Source organism: Colias eurytheme, chromosome 13, assembly GCF_061535395.1.
Source record: "Colias eurytheme isolate Ceu_HAF_F1 chromosome 13, ilColEury1 Martin Lab GWU primary, whole genome shotgun sequence".
Lineage (NCBI taxonomy): Eukaryota > Metazoa > Arthropoda > Insecta > Lepidoptera > Pieridae > Colias > Colias eurytheme.
The window spans coordinates 5710809-5736268 of NC_142992.1; the positions used below are offsets into that span (position 1 = coordinate 5710809).

The 25460-nt window shown below is 31.2% G+C and overlaps 3 protein-coding genes across 3 annotated transcripts in view; all 3 read left to right on the plus strand.

The window, feature by feature from the left end:
* Window positions 1–2527, plus strand: part of LOC149903387 (BMP and activin membrane-bound inhibitor homolog) — a 58309-nt gene extending 55782 nt beyond the window's left edge. The window contains exon 5 of the mRNA XM_090108516.1: window positions 251–2527. Coding sequence (XP_089964642.1) covers window positions 251–410 — 160 coding nt within the window. The 3' untranslated portion in view covers window positions 411–2527. The remainder of the gene's footprint in view (window positions 1–250) is intronic.
* A 2272-nt stretch (window positions 2528–4799) lies between these two features.
* LOC149903388 (4-hydroxyphenylpyruvate dioxygenase-like) lies at window positions 4800–9876 on the plus strand. The gene is made up of 10 exons (XM_090108429.1): window positions 4800–4824; window positions 5834–5927; window positions 6071–6172; window positions 6260–6472; window positions 6566–6669; window positions 7026–7130; window positions 7202–7289; window positions 8165–8287; window positions 8617–8856; window positions 9656–9876. The coding sequence occupies exons 2-10, from the start codon at window positions 5841–5843 to the stop codon at window positions 9743–9745; spliced, it is 1152 nt and encodes a 383-aa protein (XP_089964555.1). The 5' UTR covers window positions 4800–4824; window positions 5834–5840; the 3' UTR covers window positions 9746–9876.
* Window positions 9877–12875: 2999 nt separating this feature from the next.
* Window positions 12876–24132, plus strand: LOC149903389 (4-hydroxyphenylpyruvate dioxygenase a-like). The gene is made up of 9 exons (XM_090108422.1): window positions 12876–12991; window positions 13397–13486; window positions 14543–14647; window positions 15048–15263; window positions 21146–21246; window positions 21697–21801; window positions 22233–22440; window positions 22816–23055; window positions 23261–24132. Exons 1-9 carry the CDS (start codon window positions 12989–12991, stop codon window positions 23333–23335), a joined length of 1143 nt encoding a protein of 380 aa, XP_089964548.1. The 5' UTR covers window positions 12876–12988; the 3' UTR covers window positions 23336–24132.
* Window positions 24133–25460: the final 1328 nt, after the last annotated feature.

Consider the following 25460-nt stretch of genomic DNA (forward strand, 5'->3'; position numbering starts at 1 on the left):
GTGTACAAAACATCTCTTTTCTACAATGATTATGGGCTCATTCAGCTTAAAGACAGCCTATGTTTAATACAAAGTTTAACATAAATCATAATATACTTAATACATATTTATTCGCAAAAATTATATTCCACACTTTGGGAAGAACATAAAACATATAATATTTATTCGCAAAAACTATTCCACACTTTAAAAATCTAAAGAACATGCTGAATGTAATAAGAAAAATATCATCTTAATTTTCTGGTTTCAGAGGGGGCTACATAACCCCGCCGCAGCACAGCTCGGACGACGTAAAGAAAGTGTGGGTGGGTAACTCCGGGCCGCTGCTCGTGGCGCCCGGCGGCTGCCTGGTCGCGGTGGAGCGCGCGCAACTCGTCGACGTGCCCGCGCTCTGTGATATACAACGATAGACTGTACTGTGTAATCTCTTCCGCCAAGAAGCTTATATCTAATACACTGGAGATTGCACTATGACCATTAACTTGTAACAAGAAAATATGACGTTGAATGACGCCTGTATGTTTTTTTAGCAAAACATACAGGCGTTTTTTTTATTTTTTTTTATCCCTTTCACACCAACTGTGAAAGGGATAAAAAAACATATAGGCGTCATTCAACGTCATATTTTCTTGTTACAAGTTAATGGTCCTAGTGCAATCTCCAGTGTATTAGATATTATAAGCTTCTTGCCGCCCGCTGTCCGTGCGCGACTGTGAGACTCGTGTGCCTTGTAGTAGTTGCGGCGATTGACGATAGATGGCGCTGTTATAAAAATATCTTGGTTGGAAATATGTGAACGCTTGTTTTGATTGTAAGACACTCTTGCAGCTATTGCGAATTTGTATGTGTAGATATTTGTATCTAGGTATTTTTGAGAAACGTAAATTTGTATTAAAATGAATCTTTATATTGATCTCATCAACAAACGTCGCGACACGGGACAGCTGGCTTGTATACCAAATCTACCATATGTATATTTAATGTTTTGTTATTTTTATAAGCTTCGTGTTCCTTTATTGTAAATGTAATCGACTATAGACGGTTTTTGGTAAACGCTCTGTTACCACGATTTTTTTTTCTTTCTTGACTGACAATAACAATATGACAGAATTACAAGAACCTGTCAATTATGAGGCTGAACAAAATACAATGTTCATACAAAATTTAATATTTTCATACAAAATTATACAAGGGTAATATTTTGATATAATATATTTACTTAATTATTGAAATCCTAAGGGGCCATTTGACCGGTTTTCTACGGCCATCCAAGTAAAAAAAAAAAATTAATGATTATGATCACATTGCTATATGGAGCAAATATTTAAATTTTACTACTAGTTAATAGTGATTGATTTCAAAGAAATTACTAATGATACTACCGGTAATTATGTAAATCTTAAAATTTACATAAACAAAACGATAGTGCCTCTATCTCCATAAAACTCATTCTATCGCAGCATACTATCTCCTTCTAACATATCACCTTATATATTGCCAATTCAGCAAAATATAAATTACGATTCATAACATTTAAATTATCTACCAGCAAACAAAGGTTTTTGAACTTATTCTGAGCTTTGAAAAAGGATTTTAGAAACAAAATAATAACCATCGTAAAATAATAGAACATTGACCAATTGTACATACCTAATATAGTTATTTTAGTTGTTACCTGTTATATAAATCTATAAGCCGTCGACATTTTGCTAGTCTCGTAATCTTTTTATCAACGTATTTTACTTTTATATCAAATATCACAATATTAAAATCAATCAATAATGGACTCCGTCGCCAAATTGTAAATTTATGTGTAAATATATTAATTTAGTTTAGTTATTTGGCAATAATCTGCACCAATTTATTATAGATCTTAACACAATGGTTAATGCGTGAAATAAGAATAGATTTTGTAACAACTTTACGTCCATTTTTAGTACAAACCGTTCCATAATAATCATTCTATGAATCATTACTTGTCTTATAAACTGTTATATGGATAATTTTATAATTAATTGAAGAAATTATGTACGGTATTGATGTTAAAAATGGATTAAGTATTAAAATGTTAGTTCGTAAATAACTTGAACGTTGTTTTTTATGTCTGGTGAGATTTTTCGAAGCCGTTACGACATTGACAGAAGGATGACGAATACCGCTTGCTTATTGGCTACCGAATTTTTGTATATTTTTATGTATCAACGTTCGAGATATTTGCGTGAAAAAACAATTTACAATTTTAAATAAATTTTAGATGACTTCTCAGTAAAAATAATGAAACACGTGATAATATTCTGTAACTAACTCATAAGAACTTATAATAGGACACGATATATAAGTGTTATTTATTTGAAATGGCGTTGCGCTGACCAGTGTTATAAGATTAAGGTTGACATAAGCTTCCCTGAGGTGCCTTATTAAATAAAAATAGGTGCGTACGTAAATACTCTTATAATTATGAATGAATATATCTGCAATGTGTAAATATGATGTATAAAATATTGAATAAAATGAAATTATTTTATTACTCTTTGGTTTTTTCTTTTCCCCTATTTTTTAGATTTAACTATTCACTAATCGAGTTAAAAACTTATACTCATACTAGCGGTCAGCTACATGTTTAAACTATGAACTATCCTATCTCTCAAGTTGGATCGAACTGCACATGGTGTGCGAATTTTATTATAATCGGTTAAGTGGTTTAGGAGTCCATTGAGGACAAACATTGTGACACGAGATTTATATTGTATACTAGCGGTCCGCCCCGGCTTCGCCCGTGGTACCTACATGTTTAAACTATCCTATCTCTCAAGCTGGATCGAACTGCACATGGTGTGCGAATTTTATTATAATCGGTTAAGTGGTTTAGGAGTCCATTGAGGACAAACATTGTGACACGAGATTTATATATAATTTTTATTTTATTTATTTATGACACTTGATTGTACAAGTACTTACCAGTAATAAAAACATAATTTAACAAGAAAACATGAATACGGTAAGTGCACAAAAGGCGGCCTTATTGCTTAAAGCAATCTCTTCCAGGCAACCATATTAATAAAGCCATAAAGGACATGTACGATGCTGGTTAAACGCGAAGGCGCAAACATAAAGAAAATAAATAAAATCAAGGTTATAAAAACAAAATCAAAAACTATGGGGAATAAAACTTAATATACAGGGATACAATAACTATAACATAAATAATTATGTACACAAAACTCAAAAATATAAATAATACATACATACTACATTAATACTTAAAAAATAGTAATAAATACAATTAAATAAATATAAGACATAAATATACTAATACATAAAATATAACAAACTATACATAATATTATTGTATTGTTTATATATATAATATTGTTGTTATTTATACATGATATATACAAATACAAATTCATATAAATAAAAAAAAAAAAGGAAACTAAATAGTGGAAAAATAGTGCTCTTTGACAAGTGCTTTGAACATATGCAGTGATTTGGCGCGTCTGATGGTCTCAGGGAGAGAATTCCACAGTCGAATTGCTAGGACGGTATAGGATGAGTTAAAAAAATTGGAATGGTGAATAGGGGTGGATAGGAGAAGGAGATCAGAAGAACGAAGGGAAAGGGAACTATTGGAATGTAAATATTGGAACTGATTCTTAAGATAGATAGGAGTTTTCGGGTCAAACAGGATAGAGTACAATACAGGATAGTATAATATTAAGATTAAGATAAATTCCATTCTGTAATGGAATAATTTTAGAAATTAAGCCGGAATCCTTCATTTTCATGTATCTATCTCTACAAATAGAAAAAAATCCTTTTTAAATTATTATTGAGGATATTGTAAAGAAGACGGCCACTTCTTACTATTTGATTTTGTTCTGTGTTCATTTTCTATCATCAGTATGTTCCTGAATTAAATAAACAATATACCTACTAGAGACACGACTTCTAAGAGATTTCCTAAAAAAGTCGAAAAATCGAAGCAGGGTTGATTTTGTATTTTCATCTTATTTTAACAAATACAAAATACAGCAATCTATACTGTAGGCATATTTTTTTCTATTCTTTTTTTTTGCACTTGAATGCGATAAAACTAAAATATCAAAAACAATGAAACTAAGAGAAAGCATTTCTTTCTGCTTATCAATTCAATGGCACCTATTAACACAAATACACAAATTATTAGTAAGAAACCTCGTAAAAAAAATAAGTGTGTGAAGATTCATAAAATATAGAATATAGATCAAGGCTAGCCTACTAATGTATCTTGTTTCAAAATTGTAATTTCTAGTTGTTTTTGGGGTTAATTCTTGGCTTTTAACTTCTTGATAAATTTAAAAAAGCTGTCTCGGAGCGATATTCAACCACCCGCGCGCGCCCCGTCTGTCGCTTTGCCGGGGCGAAAGTCTCGAGATTCGCGTTCGAATTTTTTTTTATTCTTAAAAAAATCTCATAAATGATATGCTAACAGAAATACTTGAATTTGCACGCAGTTACATCCGCAGGTGAAACCGCATGGCATAGCTAGTATAAATTAATATGAATAAAATATAACTATCTACTTTATCAGCCTATTAAAGCCTCGATTTAAGCTCCGACAATGTCGTAATTTTTATCGTTGCATTTGATCCTAATCAATCGTTAACCTTAAAAATATTATTAATACTTAAAAAACAAATCATAAAATTATAATTAATTCCATAAAATTATTGATTATGAAAATAATAACATATTAAATAGATCGAAGAGATAAAAGAAATATATAAATGTAACGGAAAAATAAAGATGTAAACAGTTAAATTTTGATCCGTGATAAATAAACAGGTAAGTTTATCAAAAACATATTTAATAAATAATTTCCATTGAAAAGTACATACATGATAATTTTACAATTAAGTTTAACATTCTTAACCTACTTAGTACCCATCTGATAATTGTTGAATTTATTAATGTCTACCTGAATTATTTAAGTCTTTGTAATATCACAGATAATATGATAATACTATACAAGTAGTAATATTATCCGATCAGAGTAATATCAGGCCATATAATCTTATATATAAACTAGTGTTGAGATTATACAAGTTAATACTTTATAGCTACCTACCTAGGTACCATTTACCTTTTTCCAATAAGAATTCTTGGCTCTTGTTTTAAAATAACACGAATGAAACATTAATAGATATTATATTCTGTGACGCCTGCATTTTCAAAGAAAAATCCGCATAGTTCCCGTTCCCGCGCGATTTCCGGGATAAAACCTAACCTATGTATTTAATCCAAGTTACCCTCTATATGCGTGCTAAATTTTATTGTAATCAGTTCAGTAGTATTTGCGTGAAAGAGTAACAAACATACATACATCCATCCACACAAACTTTCGTATTTGTAATATTAGTAAGAAGGATTAGGATAGGACAATTGAAACGTAATCAAATACGAATAAGGTACATACATTATTGCGATTAAAATTGTTGATTTCAATAATTTACAACGCCATTGCCACCCTGTTGTCCTTGTTTACATAGTGCTTATTTCTAATTAATATTCAAATAACAAACGCAACAATTCCATTGATAAATAACTTATATCTAATCTTTAGAATTAAGTGAGAAATAATTATACCTTAAAAATAGAGCAATGGTATAAAAACATGGATCAATTTATAGGCTCAAGTTTTGATTAAGATTTTTTACCGAGAAAGACGTTTTATAGGTAAGAATCTAGAGACAACATTGAAAAAAAGGTATTTCCAATAAGAAAAATATTTAAACCATTTTTTAGAAGGATTATGATTATCCAAAAATTATAATGCACATAATATCTGTTTTAGGTTTAAAATGACACAAACTGAAGTCTCCGAAACGCCTAGTGCAAAGGTTGTAAACTTTGACCATCTTACATTTTGGGTAGCGAATGCTAAAACGGTAATTGAATAATTTATTATAATATAATATAATATTATTACTGATTATATTTAATTGGCTTATATCAAATAGATTTTCCCTATGATCTATTATCTTAAAATATATAAAAAAATTATGCAACTTTTTTTTAATAATTATTACAGGCGTCTAGTTACTTTGTCACAAGGTTTGGTTTTAGACCTTTAGCTGTTCGTGAAGCAACTGACAAAAACCCGATTAGCTCTTATGTCGTAAGACTAAATAAGGTAATTATATATGTATTTGCATCCATTAATAAAGAGATTAACTGTGTTTGTACGGTGTAGTAATTAATGTCTTGTTATGCTGTTTAGATAACAATAGTCTTCGAATCACCTACAAATTCTGATGGTGATATTTCTAAAGACCTAGCCGCTCACGGAGATTTTGTAAAAGACGTAGCATTCGAAGTTAATGCATTGGATATGTTAATAAAAACAGCAAAGGCACAAGGGGCTGAAGTTGTTAAAGATATTACCGAGGAAAAAGATGAAGATGGTGTTGTGAGATATGCTGTTTTAAAAACCGTAAGTATCAGTTTATACAAATACTTAAAATAGAATTTAAATAGACAAAGGTCTGAACAATATACACATTATTTTAATAATATAAATTTTCAGTATGGTGACAATACGCACACATTAGTAGACAGATCAAAATATAAAGGAGAATTTCTTCCTGGATTCGTTGTCACAAATTTCGATGATCCTTTAAACAAATTGCTGTAAGTATTTATTTTGCATTGCATAAAAAAATAAAACCTCGATCGAAGACGTTATTATCCGGGTCCACACAGAGCCTTAATGCGAAGCAATTTCTGCGTGAGACAGCTCGGTCTGCCGTTTGTGTGGTCCCTCCTATCACCATCTACCTATATTTATATTACCTTATAGTTTATACTGTCATATATATACAATTTCTTGTATAATTAATTAGAAAACGATGCATCTTGTTTTTTGCCCATTAGTTATATGAATTATCATGAAACACTCTTTCTAACTCTACATTGCAATGTCGCATTCCTTTTGGAAGAACACCTAACTATGTTCTTAGTTTTTGGTAAGTTTCTTTTAATTTCAGACCAGCAACAAATCTTTCGTTTATTGATCACGTCGAAGGCAACATGGCAGATGGTACACTAGAAGATTCTGTAACTTGGTATGAGAAACATCTTAATATGCACAGGTACGAAAAACTATTTACGCTTTGTAAATTGTTATGCTCAAAGACTAAAATAATTATATTATTGTTTACAGATTCTGGTGCGTGGATTACACTCACGATCTCGTTCCGTATTCTTGCATAAACTCCGCATCAGTTATTAACCAGGGAGAAACTGTCCTAGTAAGTAGAACCTACTATTTTTCGTAGGTCAAAATGTTGAAATAGTCATAAGAGTATGATAAAATATATTTTATATCTCAGTGTCGAATAAAAATTTTGAAGTATTAAAAAGCATTAAAAAAAAACCGGCCAAGTGCGAGTCGGGCTCGCGCACAAAGGGTTCCGTAGCAGCAAATATAATAAATTACAGTTAAATCAACCTATCTCAAAAACTATAAGAGATACTTTGATCAAACCAAAAATCGTTGAAAGAGTTAATTAGCATGCATCACCTCTATTTTTTTTAGAATTTTATACCCCGTAGTTATAAAAATAGAGGGGGGGGGACATACTTTTTACGACTTTGAGAGCTGATATCTCAAAAACCGTTCACTTTAAGAAAAATGTTTTTTAGAAAACTTTATATCATTTTAAAAGACCTTTCCATTGATACCCCACACGGGTATGTACATCGAAAAAAAAAATTTCATCCCTCAGTTACATGTATGGGGGGCCCCACCCCCAATTCTTTTTTTTACTATTTAGTGTCATATTTTTGTAGCGGTTCATACAACACATATTCCCATCAAATTTCATCACTGTAGTACTTATAGTTTCCGAGTAAATCGGCTGTGACAGACGGACAGACGGACAGACGGACAGACGGACATGACGAAACTATAAGGGTTCCGTTTTTGCCATTTTGGCTACGGAACCCTAATTATACCGGCCGAATTGATAACCTCCTCGTTTTTTTTGAAGTCTGTTAAAAAGGTACCTATAGGTACCGATTAGTAAATTTTAATTCATTTGAATTTCTTGAAATCGGCTCTATAAGTTTTTTTCCCTAAACTAAGATTCTCACAAATTCATATACCTACCTAATGTTTTAACAGTTGTCAATGAACGAAGCAGCAAAAGGCCTGCGACCAACAAGCAAAGCCAGTGAATTCGTTAAAGCTTTAGGCACCTCTGGAGTGGAGCATGTGGCTCTTTACACTGATGATATCGTCACTACTGTAAGTAAAGTTTCGATTTATATATATACCTATCCCAAGTTTTAAGTTTATCCTTCCAGTAGCAGGGGAAGGGCCCTAAGATATTTTGCAAATTGTGACGTTTTTAATTTTTTTTTACCCATTCTTTGAACATAATAATACCTATGTTCTGGTTGTTTGTCGTTTGCATTGATCTTCATTTTAAGCCTGTACCTATTATGGGCTATTACAGAACTCCTTTTGCAGCTTTTGCAAAATTATTACTTAAAATATCAGAACATAGTTTACACATTTGTAAGCAATATAATAAATAGAGCATTAGTTTATTAAATTTGTTTTCTTTTTTGAAGATGCGCAACCTCCGGTCCCGTGGCGCTGAAATAGTAACATGGCCGTCCACCTACTATGAAAACATTAAAGAGAAGCTTCAAGGAACATCTCTAAAAGTAAAAGAAACTATCGATGAGTTGAAGGAAGAGAATATTTTAATAGATTTTGATGAAAGAGGATACATGCTACAAGCTTTCACAAAGCACGTGCAAGTGAGGCCTACGCTTTTCCTGGAAATAATACAAAGGAATAATCACAGGGTAAGAAACAAACATTCACTTTATTTGATAACTAATACTAGAAGGTTTTTAAATTAATCAATTTGAATGTAGGTTCATTATCCTAAGTATATGTAGTTTTACTAACACTAGACTATGTACTACTAACAATATATGGGCAATGCTGCCTGATATAAATAAATAAATAATTATCCAATAATCCATTATTAGCTTAATCCATACTAATATTATAAATGCGAAAGTAACTCTGTCTGTCTGTTACTCAATCACGCCTAAACTACTGAACCAATTTGCATGAAATTTGGTATGGAGATATTTTGATACCCGAGAAAGGACATAGGCTACCTTTTATTGCGAAATATGTACCACGAGCGAAGCCGGGGCGGACCTCTAGTTCATTATATTATTTTCCCGACTTTCGAACACTTTACAGCGAGCGTGGTCACGGGGAGACTGGACAGACTTTAAAATACTCGCGTAAAATCAAACACTAGAAAATTCCATTCTCTAATGTTTTTTTTTTTTTTGAGAAATTAGGTGAGAATTATCTTTATCTTTGTTATATGAATAATAATCCAAGGATTTTATGCTAATTAATTTGTGACAATCACAAACTTTTATGACGATTTTGTTCCTTCTCATAATAATATCGATTTCAATAACAACACATCGCCTAGGTATTTTAGTTTCCCCATTCAACTCATTAGATTTATTGTGGTAAGTATGTCCTCAAAAAAAAATTTCGGAATACACTTTTTAGGATAGTGACAAAAAAATTAGCGTACGTAATGCAATTTATTATTTTTCTTTTATTTTACAGGGCTTTGGAGCTATGAATTATAAATGGGTTTTCGAAGCGATAGAGCAACTTGGCGAAAAAAATGATACGGCGACGACGGAAAATGCTTAATTACATTGTTCATTAATTATCACATTTCTTTGACTTTTTAATTAAATACAATTATGAATTTAATGTTTTCTTTTGTTATAAATATTTATTATCAGCCTATTCATTCTAATATGTATGGTAATATGACATATGTTTGGTAATAAAAAAAAATATACAATACGCAAATTCATTGAGTTTTATTTTGATTCTTATAGTTAATATGTAATTACCTACAGTTTCGTATTATTATAGTACGAATAATAGACACACAACAATGTTAATTGATATATTAACCCGAAATTTACTTTTAAAATAGATATTTCTTCGGATAACAGATATAAAAACAAGTACCCACGTGAATATTGTAATGAAATAAGGACATCAGCCATTGCAAGCGTTGCTCTACATTAGCTTATAATAATATTTATAGCGTCTGCACTCTGCAATTAATAAACACTAAAAATTATATTTTTAATTGTTTAACTTTAGCTGTGATAGTAGGTAGGTAGGTACTTACTTTCATAAAAAAAATCGTTAATTTTCAAAATCGGTATTACAAAATGTTGCGCAATATTTTAAATATTTCTTGGAGTAACATTTAAATTTTATTAATTCATATAATATATTAGTAAGGTTTTATTTATAAACCCGGACTCAAGAGCTGAATACATGGGGTAGAGACGTCGACGCTCCGTAATTTTAATTCCGTCCGAAGAAAACTATTCATGAAGAAATGAGGTATTTTATTTTATTCTATACATTAATAAAGAATATATAAGTCATATAAATAAAACAACCCTGAAAAAAATAATAAATTATGAATTTAATTATGATAAATTTTTTATATGAAAAATATAATATCTAAAATTAAATTAAAATCATTCTAAAATATTTTATACCCTTAAGGTTTGGCAGTAGGTTACCTTCCTTAAACTATCGCAAGCTATTTATACACCCATAGCATATATCTCTATAGAGAATTATTCACTACCGAACTCAGACCACTACTCTCTACCTAAACTCTATACAAACAAAACCTCTACTTAATTATACTTATGTCTATTTTTTATTTAGATTTCTTAGCAACTACACTTAATTAACTCGACAATTCCTTCGTACACGATTCTTCCTTGCTTCATTGATGGTGTGGATCCATTTATTTTGTATGTACATACATCCATAGGTCATGAATATAGTGACGCTACGCCTCCCCGCTTCTGTCCCGGCTTGTTTATCAATACTAGTTTCTACGACGTAGCCAATTTGCATAATATTGTTTATCATGCACAGTGAGCGTGTTAACGTTAAATCGAGACATATTATTTTTGAGAAGATACTTCTTTAGGCGCTTTGAGAGTAAAATTTCAAGTCGCGTCATAGCAATATCGTCACGACATCTAGTAAGGCGACGATTTTGCTATTTTTGGATCTTGCCAAAGAAGTTTCACTTTTGACACGTGTGAGATATCTGAAAATCGGGTTGCTTTTTGTAAGGGATAAAGTTGGACGAGGAAAAGAACATGGGCCCCAATATTTTTCTCATTTCTTAATTAATTGTCTTTAGACCTTCATTTAAATCCCAATTATACTTGAACGACATTATCAAAATTTTGAACGATTTATAATTAATTAACAAAATGATTAACAATTAAAAACTTTACTTTCGCGTAGTTTAACATTATGTAAGTAGGTAAATACTGTAAATTAAACGTTTGGTGTAAGTGCGTCAATTTTGATTAATTACCTAATTCTATCAACCAATTACATACTTTATTCAGTTTAAACCAATTTGCCATTCTTTAAACGACTACTACTTAAGTACCTAACTTTTATTTTTATAACAACATTGATATCTATGTGAAGTTATAATCTTACACTGTCTAGAAACATATTTAAACTAATGTCTAATAATTTACATTCGTAATACAGTAAACATCTGTAATACATGCTTTTCAAAATATTTGGCATTCTAAGATGAAGCTTATATAACAAAATTCTCTTGCAATTACTTTTTGAACAAAGTTATTATTTTTGTATGGCCACTTAACTACAAACATTCCACTGTGCGGGAGGCTTGGCTTTTCTGACCGGTATTTGTCGTACACCTTGATATTTTGTTATATACATATTAACCAGCGTCCACAATGTTAAGAAACATCATGACGTTTCATCGACCACATCGAGAAAAAAAATATTTTTCATCCTGCATTCCATGTAGAATTCTATTGCATTCGATACCAGTAATATATTTACACAAAAATAGTTGATCGGGTGTAGTAGGATTCAGGATTGAATGGATAGGGTGGATAGGACGGGTATTAGGTGCGAAGATATGCAAGCCTGAACCCGCGGGCTCTACATCATTTCAATTTATCAGTTTACTAAACAGTGACTATAAGTAGCATAAAGCTCCATATTCAAGCTTTTCTTTAACAACAAATTTGAACCAACTTATTGATGAGTTGCTGACAAAGTCGATAACGTGAGTTGAAATGTTCTCGACCAACTCGACCGTGGAGCGTCATCATTCCGAAATAATCAACTCTACTAGTAACCAATAATGAAAATGACACAAACCGTGCCCTAAAATACTCAGATCGTTTACCTATACAGACTACAGTGAACTACGTATTTACAGCTACACGAGGCATATTAAAAAATCTTGATAATTTTATTTTGTCAAAGAAAAACATCCAAGGTAAACGGCTGTTGATAAAGTAACATGGCATCAGTAAACATACCATTAAATTAATAATTTGAATTAATTACATGACTTTAATTGAAATCGATACTTTTTTCATTAAATAATATTTTTTAATTCAATATATTGACTTCATCGGAAAATGTTCTATACTTTTTCAGTGGTGTCAGGTGTGTTAAATTTCAATGAGGCAATTATTTTATCATAGTACACATTTAATGTTTTACAATTCCCACAAGTGAAACATAGTTACTGAAGAAACATATATATGTATATTTTTTTAATAATTGTTTTAATACTTGCACAGAGATAAAGTAAAATGTTATATTTAAAATACGTTACGTTACGTTAGTGGTAAATGGTAATACTAGATTTGTGTCGTTTTGGTTTGTATGGACGAGACTTTACGTACACGTTTAGTTTATAAAACGTCCATTCTTAATCTTTATAAATACCTGATTTCTGTAACGATATAAGAATCTCACATCGAATAGTTTAGTACGGTTCTAACGCTACACGGAGACACTTTTTCCCGCTTTTTCAAGAAATTTTCCTCAAAAATAATGGTAAGTGAGAGTTATAAAACAAATACAATATTGATACAATATACGAGTTATTAATCGCGTTGGAATTTAACTGACATAATAAAATTAGGACATGATAATTAATATGCAGAAATTAATATGTATCTTTCACTTATTATTTTCACGCATTTTCAACAAGTTATTAAAAATTTCAGTGATGAGTTTTACAAACTGTCTTTATAATATGTTTTGTTCAAATGCTATAGCTTGAATTCGTAAGAAATTATACAAAAAAAAATCTTGATGAAAAAATATTAGTTCAACTGATTGATTTGGTATAAAAAATGATAACTTTACGCCAAAATACATATTTTCTTCTATACATTATAGTGTTAATTAAACTAAGTATATAGGTATGTAGTGTTAAGTGCATTTTAAACTTTTCAGACGTCTTACACAGACAAGGGGAGAAAACCAGAAAATGGCAAATTCGTTGCATTCCACCATATTACCTTCTGGGTATCCAATGCAAAACAGGTAAGATTTTAATTATTATACAGTATCAATATCGTACGATTTATTAAGAACTAGTTGTTTCCTCCGGCACACACAGGTTTTAACAAATGTTGTAACTTTTTGTTTATTATCCTATTCCACACAGAGATAAACCCAATAAACCAAATTGAAACACGTTCAGCCGCTCTTGAGATATCTTTGTTAATAATTAACAATAATTAACAAAGATATCTTATAACCCTCTCAATTTTTAGTTGCAGAATTTTTTTATCATAATTTGCATATTATACCTACACATATATTATGACTTTTTATTACCTATGTAAATGGGAAAGGGAATTCAATTTTATCAAAATAGGTCCTAACACTAATGTTGATGTGGAAATAATAAAACCTGGAACCGGATTAAATGTCGTTTCTATTAAAAAACAACTTTATGTCTATTTTAAGCGTAGCAATATTTAAATGAACATTTATTTTGATTGTGAAACCAGCTTCGATTAGTCGAGAAAATCTATGATTACCAGATATAAGACTAAATTCAGAAGAAAAGATAAAAAAAAGGAAAGATCCTATAACTAAAAAACTACATTAATGATATGTAGGCAGATACATATGTTTAAAGCATTTAGATCAAAGAATACTTATACTCTAAAAAAGATTTGGATGCTGCTTGGCAAGTATAGCTATATAGTAGCAATGGGAGATTGAATTTCTCCTTCTTCTTTAAAAATAAACAGAGCATTAAAATCATATTAGAGGTCGCCCAGTGGTCGAAATTAGATCATAAACAAAATAAAAATTAAAAACTAAAGGTCCGAACTATTAAAAAAATAAAAGATGCGGCCTATAGTTATGCGTGTGTGTGTAAAATGCATAGGAATGGGTGTATTTTTTGTTGAATTAATGCATTTCTTATGCGCATTATTTGAAAAGATATTTGCATTCTGTAATCATTCTTTGTATAAACTACAAGTGTGTGTCCTCCGAACGGACAATTTTCGTACAAAGGTTTTGCTTCGCGTAATAATAAATAGATTAACATTATCTATCTTATTCAATCTTTCATTTTTTCAGGCAGCAAGTTACTACGTTACCCGATTTGGTTTTGAACCCTTAGGATACCAAGGACTTGAAACTGGATCGCGGAAAATCACTTCACACGCAGTTAAACTTAACAAGGTATGTATTCTTTAAAGTATTAAATGGTACCTATTTCAAAGATGAAATACAAATATTACACGCATTGATCCTTGCAGTATTTAAAATATAAAAAATTGCATCTAAATGCAAATTATTTGTCATATCAACGTACATTTTTTATTTGTGATGATATTATATTATGTGGTAGGTAGTGGTAAGTACTTTACGTTTGTAAGTTAGTTACAAATTGTGTTCATGTTTTGTGACGTACCTACCTATTTAGGTAAGAAGCCTTAAGGCATCTGCAACGCGACGCGACGGTGAAATAATGTTTATAAGCGGTCCAAAAAACAAACTCTTCAGCTTATTATTAAGGAGCTTAAGTTTATACGCTATAAAAAATATTATGTTAATTTATCAAATCGTTCCTTTTATTCAGATCGTATTTGTGTTCCAAGCGCAATATGAGCCAGAAGAAACAGAGTTCGTGAACGAAGTTGCATATCACGGAGACTTTGTAAAGGACGTCGCTTTTGAGGTGGAAAACCTCGACTATATTGTGGAGTATGCGCGCCGGCAAGGGGCTGTTATCATCAAAGATTTGTGGGAAGAAGAAGACGAGTATGGAGTCGTCAGAATGGCTACATTAAAAACGGTTAGCTATTTTGAATTCCTATCCATAAGGCGACATCATGGGCGTAGCTAGCCATGGGCACAGGGTGGGGCAAAAACAAACCGGCCAAGTGCGAGTCGGAGTCGCGCACCGAGGGCTCCGAACAAACCTACTTTTTTTATTATGTTGTAACTCTAAAATGTATGTTTTTGCTATTTTTCAAGAACGCGTGGCGGTATCAAGCTGAAATAATAATGAATAAATCAACGCAAACAAAAGACACAGCCGTTTATGTTGCAAATTTCATCCCTATATTATATAGTTTATCTTTCTAATACAATAATATGATTCCCATTTTTATCATAAAATATAAACATGTCTAAGTTTCAAATGGTAGACATAACTCAGTAAATAAAGCATTTAACCTCCTTCCGATTCAATTTCATTTTTGTTTTAGGTTAAGGGTCACTTATTGACCATAAAAACACAAAATGCTGATAGATCCAGGTGGAGCTTTGCTCGCAATCTTAAATAAAAGTTTTTGACCGATATCTCAAAAACTATCCACTTTAGGGCAAAAGTTACATAGACTTTTTTGTAGAAAGTCAAATTTCGCATCTTTTATATTCTGTAAACTTTTTTGTAAAACTTACTGTTTACGGTTTATGGCCTATTTAATGAACCGGTTTATCGTTTTTGGCTAATAACTTGTAAAATATTGGATTAATCAATAAAATGCATGTATGTAGTTTTTAGATAACTTTATTCTCTACAACTTTTGTTTGAAATTTTTTTAGTGCCCATGTTTTTTGAGTTGTTGTATGTTCAATGTAGAAATGCCGCCGCTCGGCGGGTGACGTGGCAGGCCAAAAGTTTTTTTACGGATGTAATGAAAACGAAGAAGAAATTTCCAATGCAAGTGGATTTTCGCCGTTTTCGAAACGGCAAAATTTTTAATTTTTTTACTTATACTTAGAATTTTTTTTAAATATATTCCTTTCATTTCCTTTTATTTTAAACTTGCATCCGAATATAAAATAACTACTCAATAGATATTATTTAGTTTTACGAAATATATACGAAACATACATACCTTGACATTTTCTATTTTTCGCCCGGTAATCCAACATTAAATGTTAAATAACTCAAAAAGCATTAGAAAAAAAGTTTCAAATAATGTAATCTTAAAAAATGGATGGCATTTCATTGATTAATCCAATATTTAAAGAGTTACTTGCCAAAAACGATTAACCGGCTCATTAAATAGGCCATAAATCGTAAACGGAAAGTTTTACAAAAAAGTTTACAACGTATAAAAGATGTAAAATTTTACTATCTACAAAAAAATCCTAATATTTTTTGCCTTAAGTGGATAGTTTCCGAGATATCGACCAAAAACTTTTATTTAAGATTGCGAGCGAAGCTCCACCTGGATCTGTCAGCTTTTTGTGCTTTTATGGTCCTTTTATGTGACCCTTAACCTGAAACAAAAGTGAAATTGGATGGGAAATTTAGTGCGAATTTGGCTAAATAAAAACCGCTTTATTTAATAGGGTAACAGTACTACACTACTTTTTCTGTCACCAAAGGTGGTTTAAATCATGCAACATAGAAGCCAAGCTTTTTTGTCGACTGACAACTTTCGAGTGAGAATTTTTTAACGGATATTAAGTTTTGTAGTCGGTACCGGTTTTGTAATTTAGTTTTTTAGATTTGGATAAGTACCTTCCAGGTCAGAGCCAGGGTGGGGCAAGCGCCCCACCCTGCCCCACCGTGGCTACGCCCATGGGCGACATTATAAGAGTTCACTTTATATGCAAATGTACGTCAAAATCCACTGCTTAAAGGGCAAAAAAACAGTCGGTTAAATTCAAAGAGTTTCCATTTAAAACACATTTCTCTTTTAACTGGATATAGAAGATAAGAATTTCAAAAAATAATAATTAATCAACTGTCGTTTATTGAAATACTAGCTGTGCCCGCGACTTCGTCCGCGTGGAATAGTGACTGCATAGTAGGTGACTACTTAACTTTTATTGAATAAACACGTACTACCATAAATAATTAAAAGAACTGTTAGAGCGTATACGCACTATGCAGGTAGCCGTCCGGCTGACCGCAAGCACAATTATGTACGTAATATTCATTAATATCAATATCATACAGTGCGCATAGAAATGAATATTACGTACATAATTGTGCTTGCGGTCAGCCGGACGGCTACCCGCAATGCGGTTACCCGCATAGTGCGTATACGCTCTTAGTAAAATTTATTACTAAACTGAGCTAAAAAATAAAAAATAAATGCCTAGTTAATTTTCTACATAAAATTTATTTTAAATTATGTCATATTATTTTTAGGCACCATGAGGGAAGGGAGCAAATTTATTTTTCTTCCTTCCTTGTATGGATGTTTTTGACAATATATCATGCAGCAACTGAGCGCCGAGACAAACTTCAAAACGCAAAGGAATAGAATCCGCTATCGATACTAATTGACATAAGCGTATGATGTTTTGCTAAGGTACAGGTAGAAACGGTAAAATTATCTATAAAAAACTTCAAATACATTGTTTTCTAGGAGCCACCGTTTCTACGAAAAATCTATTTTTTCATTCGTTGATCTCAAAAATAAAAATTCCAATCACCAGAACGACAGGAAATTTTAATAATTTATTTTTAATTGTGTTTAGCACAATTTTGTTAAATTACGACTGGATGAAAATTTTGTTCGTGGTCGTCGTCGTCGTTGGTAAGGTGAACAAATCCTTAGCAAAACATCATACGCTTATGACAATAATTAGTATCGATAGCGGATTCTATTCCTTTGCGTTTTGACGTTTGTCTCAGCGCTCAGATCTTTCCTGTCTCACGCCTGTAGTAACTAAACCGTTTAGACCGTGCAATAAAAATTAAATTAAAAAAAAAACCAACGCAACGAAGAAAAGTGCATAGAAAAAGGAATAAATAATTTTACAAACTTCCCGAAGATCTTTAAAAATAAATACCATTTTAAATATTTATAAAAATAAAAATGTTGTGTGGTTTTATGAAACCACGGTAAAAGTGAAACTTAGGCACAAAATTATCGTATTTGTACGATAATAATTATCGTACGGTTCCGAACACTGCTTTATACCTACTCGGCAGCCGACCGTCACGCGACATGCGCTACACAGACCAAAAAGTTTGAGACGATGAAATAAAAGTTGCACTTTAAAAAAAAAAGTCATCGGGGCTGCCATACCATCATTATCATATCATATACAATTATATTTTTTTTATAATGGTACTTAATTTTAAAGATCGTCGGGAAGTTTGTAAAATTATTATTTATTCCTTTTCCTTCGTTGCGTTGGGTTTTTCTTTTTAATTTTTAAATTTTTAACTTCGGTTTCTTATTTTCATGTGATATTTTCAAGTGAGTTTTTGACCTCTACCTCCATATTACATTCCTACATCATATTGATATCTATAAGTTTGTTGCTCCTTGACATCTTTTAAGTTGGGCCGTAACCGTGCACAAATTGTAATGGATCACAGTGGCAAAAGAAGTGGTATCTTTAGGAAAAAAAAATTGCCAAGAGCCAGGCCTATGTGGCTTTGAGTAGAGTTCAAAATTTCCAGGGTGTGGCTATCCTCCCGCTCCCATATCCCCCTCTTCTTTCACAGACTTTCAACCCTTCTCTTTCCACACCTAGTAAATGGCAGAACCGATTTTGATGTAAACCATATTATCTAATTATACCTATATGTATTATGTACACGTCATATCCTGTCGTTTGATGCTCCATTTGGTTTATTTATCTAACCACTGTCACCCCTAAATGTAATAAACGGATGAACCGATTTCGATAAAACACGTTGCTCTTTTATATTTTGATATGCCGCTTGAGTATATTATTTGTTCACATTCGATTATTGTTCATTCCCACTTTTACCGCTGTAATCTAATAAATGGATAAACTGAATTGGATAAAAATATAACTAATATTTTTTTCCACATTCCCACTTTTACCTCTATATACCTAGGTATAATAAATGGATGAACCGATTTTGATACACTTTATCTAAGAACCAGCGTCGGAAAATATGCTGCCTAACACGCATCTAATTCGTATTACCTGTTAGCGAGCTACAGTGGCACAAACAGACACACATAGCGGTCAAACACTTATCACCCATCTTTTTGCGTCGGGGGTTAAAAATATAATACGACATAATTTAAAGGACATTTTATGTATAAAATTTACCTAGAAGTAAGCATAATTCTAATTTGACCCCTTCCCCCCCTACTACCTCAGCTTACCCCCCCACCCTTGGGGACTTTCGATATGATCACCTGGACATTTTAACTTACGTTTTATCGTACACTGTATAGTGTACAATAGAATGCCTTAGCAAATGTTCGCCGTGAATACTTAAATGGTCATAACTTTTTTTTTATAAATAAAAAAAAAGTTAACGAACCGATTAACATGAAATAAACACTAAATGTTAAATGAAGATTACCACAATATATTAATAAATAATAATAAATCGCATCTAAATCGGATAAGCCGTTTCTGAGATTAGCGTGCACAAACATACAGACAAACAGACAAAAAAATTTATAACTACAGTTTTGGGTTTGGGATCGATTTAATAATAACCCCTGCTATTTTTTTTACATATTTTTATTGTACAGACATCACTTTTCTAGAATTTTATTATATGTATTGATTGACCACGCGCAAGGTTACTAATTTCCACTACATCCTCACGCAAATCGTCAATTTTTATGAACATTGAATCTGTAAATAAAAAAAAATCAAAAGATAAGTACCTAATTTTATTAAAAAGCTACTAACAAATAAAGTTTTATCAAGAACTAAAGTGACCTTCTTTGGGCGTTTATTATAGTCTTGTAAAAGTTATACATAAAAATAAAATTTCATCATTTTCTTATTTTGTCATAACTTTAACTAATTAAAAACATGAGTCTAACTATATAAAAGCTACAACTTACCTTTTGTGGGAACGCAAGAAGGCGAAAATTAAAAAAAAGCCGAAGATTTTTAAAAATGTAACCAATGAACACAATCACTGTTATATACTATTACCCAAAGAGAATACAAATACTGCGTCTATTACCTATATAACTGTAATGGTGTCTTGCTTGACATCAAATAATAAACATCTACCCTCACTTATAAAAATTTAGTATATTCACATGAAATATAAGCGCACCTGAAATGGACTCTGGGAAGATATGAATTATTTATTTAACTTTAAAAAAAAACAACCTCACCAACATCATAATTCATAATATTTAAATTATGAATTTCCAAGGAGCGTTAATATTATGTAAATTGATTTAATTTTAATGAAATCTCATAGATGGCGCTGTTTTAAATTTGTCTTTATACTACTAAGATTCATTATACTGTTTCTCTGCCAAAATTACTTAAATGATGTAGTTTTTATAGTGTAAAGGTAGACAATAGCATGGCTTACTCAAAAACAACATTTAAACATGAGTCTTTATATTGTACGCTGTCGTAGTACAGAGAATACGTAAGAAGAATAAAGGTTCACAGCTCCTCCCCCGCAGGTGATAGCATGATAATATGTATATAACAGCCTGACCCGACCTGTTAGTAATATTCATGCAAAATTTGAAGTAAATCCGTGCAGTACTTTCTGAGATTAGCCTGGACAAACATACAGACAAACAGACAAACAGACAAACAGACAAACAGACAAAAATTCTAAAAACTATGTTTTTGGCTTCTATATCGATTATAGATCATGGATTATGTATTCTTTTAAAAAAATATTCAATGTACAGTTTTGACTTTCCTACGATTTTATTATATGTATAGATAGCATACTGTTTATTTTTTCTTACTTAAAAATGATATTAAGAATATTATGTTTTGCAGTACGGTGATAATACTCACACCTTAATAGATAGATCGAAATATAAGGGAACATTCCTACCAGGCTACCAAGCACTTAACAAGGATCCCATACAAAAATTCTTGTAAGTATTCCTCTTATTTTCGAATTCCATAAAATACGCATAACACACGATAGGTATTGTTGTAATCCTTATCAAAAGTCCCGACATTCTTTCTAACTTTAGGAAATTAATACAGTTCTAATCCTTACTAATATTATAAATGCGAAAGTAACTCTGTCTGTCTGTCTGTCTGTTACTCAATCACGCCTAAACTACTGAACCAATTTGCATGAAATTTGGTATGGAGATATTTTGATACCCGAGAATGGACATAGGATAGGTTTTATCCCGGAAATCCTACGGGAACGGGTTTTTCTTTGAAAACGCGGGCGAAGCCGCGGGCGGAAAGCTAGTTACCTATATTATAATGGCCCCGACACCGACAGCCTTTATATTGTTTCCAAATTAACTGACAGATAAGCCACTCATATCCAGAAGGTGTACCAGCAATGACTTAAAAATTGTTTACAGGCCAAAAGTACATATTAACTTTATCGACCACGTAGTGGGCAATCAACCAGATAACGGTATGGAGCCAGCTGCATCTTGGTATGAAAGATGCCTACAATTCCATAGGTAATTTATTCGTACTTAAAAGTTATTTATACCATCGCTATAGAAATCTAAAACTTGTTTCTAATCATATATGATATATTTAAACAGCAATAATGTGTGTAATTAAGTATAGTGATATCTAAATAAGCAGACATTTATCTTGTTTAACTGTTTTGTAAAATTATTCACGTGTCAGTAATTCGAAATTCTTATGTTATTATTTACGATTTAATTTACGAATTACAAACTCTATTAATTTTGTTTTTATCTATCCTTCAATAAATATAAAAATGAAGCGCATAACTCGAGAACGGCTGAACCGATTTCTTAAATTCTTTTTTTATACTTAATTTTCCTTGAAGTAGGTAACTACGATGGTTCTTACGGAGGGAAAACGATTCAATAAATTAAAAAGTATAAATGTCGTATTTAAATATTAATAAATCTTTTAGATTCTGGTCGGTCGACGATAAACAAATCTGCACGGAATATTCCGCTCTTCGTTCTATAGTTATGGCCAATTGGGAGGAGACTGTGAAGATGCCGATCAACGAACCGGCGGTTGGTAAGAGGAAGAGTCAAATTCAAGAGTATGTGGAGTACCACGGTGGTGCTGGGGTACAACACATCGCTCTCAATACTGAGGATATTATAACTGCGGTAGGCATTTGCAAAAAAACATTTCTCGATTACAATAACTTGTTTTCTGCATTGAAAAAAAATATCGATGATGTTAAAATATTCACTTATAATTATTAATAATTAATTATTTTATAATTTTTTACCAATTATTTTTATCACAAGTACTTACTAGTTATTATTCTGTGTCACAAGTTACGATTTAGACCAATGCAATTTATAGATACATAAACACGTTTTAAAATATACAAACGTATAACACTTGAAATATATCACTATCCTTGCGAATCTAACACTTACCTATACCTATTGTACATGTCACAAATCAATAATTATTGTATTGAAAAAAAATCTTAGATATCACAATTTGCCCTACGTGTAATATATTTTTTTCAGATTGATAATCTCCGCGCCAGAGGCGTAGAATTCCTATCCATTCCCGCTGTATACTACAAAATTATCAGAGAACGTCTCCAAAACAGTAAAGTTAAAGTGGCAGAAAGTATAGATGAACTCGAACGCTTGAACATTCTTATCGATTACGATGACGATGGTTACTTGCTACAAATCTTCACTAAGAATACTCAAGACAGACCCACATTGTTTTTAGAGGTTATCCAGAGAAGGAACCACAATGTAAGAACCGTATGCGGTATGAATAATTAGTAATTATAAGATAATAGACCGCAAAAATAATAAGGCCATGACGTATAGGCCCCGGTATATCCGAAAGACGCAGGTTCGAAAGCCGTCTCTGAATGATCGAAGTTTCTTTTTATTCTTTTAAATTTTTTCAGAACATATTAAGAGAAATATTTAATAAATTATTGCTTTTTTACAGGGATTCGGTGCTGGCAACTTCAAAACTCTCTTTGAATCTATAGAATTAGAACAAGAACGACGTGGCAACCTTTAATATTTAAATTAATTAAGATACTACTTAATAGCGTTATTTAGTTAACTAGTATATTTTTTGTATAGTCAATAATAAAATGTATCTTTTAAAGTACCTAAAATTAGATTGATTTAAAAAAGTTCTGTTTCGACGAAAATATCTTGTTTTCTGGACAAAAACTGGTGAATGGGAATCAATCTTTATAATCGAATTTTATTGCTTTAGCTTTAAGATTATTTGAAATAATGTTCAAATATTGTACTATTACGGTCTTACTAATAAAATGTTACCCATTCACTATTCAATGTATTAGTTATTGCAATAACCTGTCTTGTTTTTATGATTGACGTTTCATGTGAGCAAGAGCAGGACACAGCTATGGTAGAAAATGGTTGATCCATTGTTTAACTTTTTATTAGTAAGGCCGTTAAAGTTTTAAAAAGGATGAGATTATTGATAAAATTCGACTTAATTTTAATTTGTAATTCAATATACGCTAAGAAACACATATTATAATGTTTGCATTTTGTACCTTATTTGTAATTAGACAAGGAACCAGCATGACTTAGGAGATATCATAGATAAACTTAAATCTAATGGTCCTTCTACACAATGGGCAGTAGTGGCCGTCGCGATAGTGTAGAGGGTCTCAATGTCTATGATCGGCAAAGATCAATGATCATTTATTGTGCCAACACTGGCCATTGTGAAAAGGGCCCCTTAAGTAAGAATTATAATATAATTATTTTTAAAATGTTCATATTATAAAGAATCTCTTGTGACAATTAAGGGAAAATAAAAAGCATTTAAGTATTAAATGTCGTTTTATTGGATCAAAACTGGTTGATCAATATGTAGTAACACCAATAGATCTTGATACTAGAGAGAATTATTTACAAACACGATTATTAGAGTGCAGTGCTATAGTTCAAACTCAATAAATAGAAAACATGTGAAATAATAAATAAAGAAATAATTTGACGCGTATTCAATTTCATTTATTAGTTGATATGTTACGCGTTGAATGTCTTAGTGATATTTTATCTACTTTTAAATAGATATAGAAGAAAAAAGAAAAGAAAAAAAGTGTGCATAATCACACAAGGCTGTCATCACAGATAATTTCCCAAGCTTTGAGTATAAACTATAGTCCACAGACTAAATAAAATGCATGTAAGCGTAAAAACGCTACAATAAAAACAGCACCAAAAATATTAAATCACAAACTGATCGACACGAATACAAATAATACACGAAACATGCAAAAATAATTGCATTATAATATAAACGTTATAATTATTTCTCTAAAATCGTCTATTATTATAAAACATTGTATCGTTTCTAGTTTGAATTTTAACTATAGTTATTATAAAATTGAGATAGAAATATAAATAGTGTTAGATATTATGCTGTAGAGATTTCCCCAGGCTTATACTACAAATGCAACATAATTTCATTAAATTAACTACCACCATTTATTAATAAAATATTATTGTTTAATTAGTTAAATAAATTCAAACTAGAAACCATGTTTGTCAGAAATACTATAAAATTATATTCTAATTTGTGTATTCTAACCGATCTACAGTGTATTTTATGTAATGTCTTCGGTAGTCTGCTCATAAAAGTATAATATATAAAATTATAATTATTAATTTTAAGACATTGTCTTTCCATAAAGTACGGAAAAATATCCGCAATCGAATTAAAATTGGAATTTATAAAAGTTTAATTTGAAATTATTTAACAATAATTTCGTATATTTGCTTTAGCCACGAATAAAAAAAATAGGCCTGTCACATAGTTATTTTTAACTACATAAAATTTACCTATAACGCAGAGTAACCGAAGATAGTACATTGGTTCACTCACATAAATTTAAATCAAAAAATAATATAATTTGTCAATTGCTATAAAATCAGTTTTATATATTTTTACTATAAATTTAGCTAGCTTGTGATGTAAAGAAAGCTCTTTTTATTCGATGGAGCAAAAAGGCAACCAATTTTTAAACTTGATAATATATATTGCTATTTTATCATTTTACCTTTCAATAGCAAAAATTTTATAAGTAACATAGGTGATATTCCATACTAATATCATAAATGCAAACTATCTGTAGGTTTTCATTTTTCACAACTAAACT

Bases quoted from the DNA above. Each gene is read 5' to 3' on its own strand.
- LOC149903388 (XM_090108429.1), top strand. From the start codon at position 5,841: ATGACACAAACTGAAGTCTCCGAAACGCCTAGTGCAAAGGTTGTAAAC. The intron at 6,173-6,259 runs GTAATTATATAT...TATGCTGTTTAG, and splicing joins ATGTCGTAAGACTAAATAAG to ATAACAATAGTCTTCGAATC. The intron at 6,670-7,025 runs GTAAGTATTTAT...TTTTAATTTCAG, and splicing joins GATCCTTTAAACAAATTGCT to ACCAGCAACAAATCTTTCGT.
- LOC149903389 (XM_090108422.1), top strand. The intron at 15,264-21,145 runs GTTAGCTATTTT...TATGTTTTGCAG, and splicing joins GAATGGCTACATTAAAAACG to TACGGTGATAATACTCACAC. The intron at 22,441-22,815 runs GTAGGCATTTGC...TATTTTTTTCAG, and splicing joins CTGAGGATATTATAACTGCG to ATTGATAATCTCCGCGCCAG.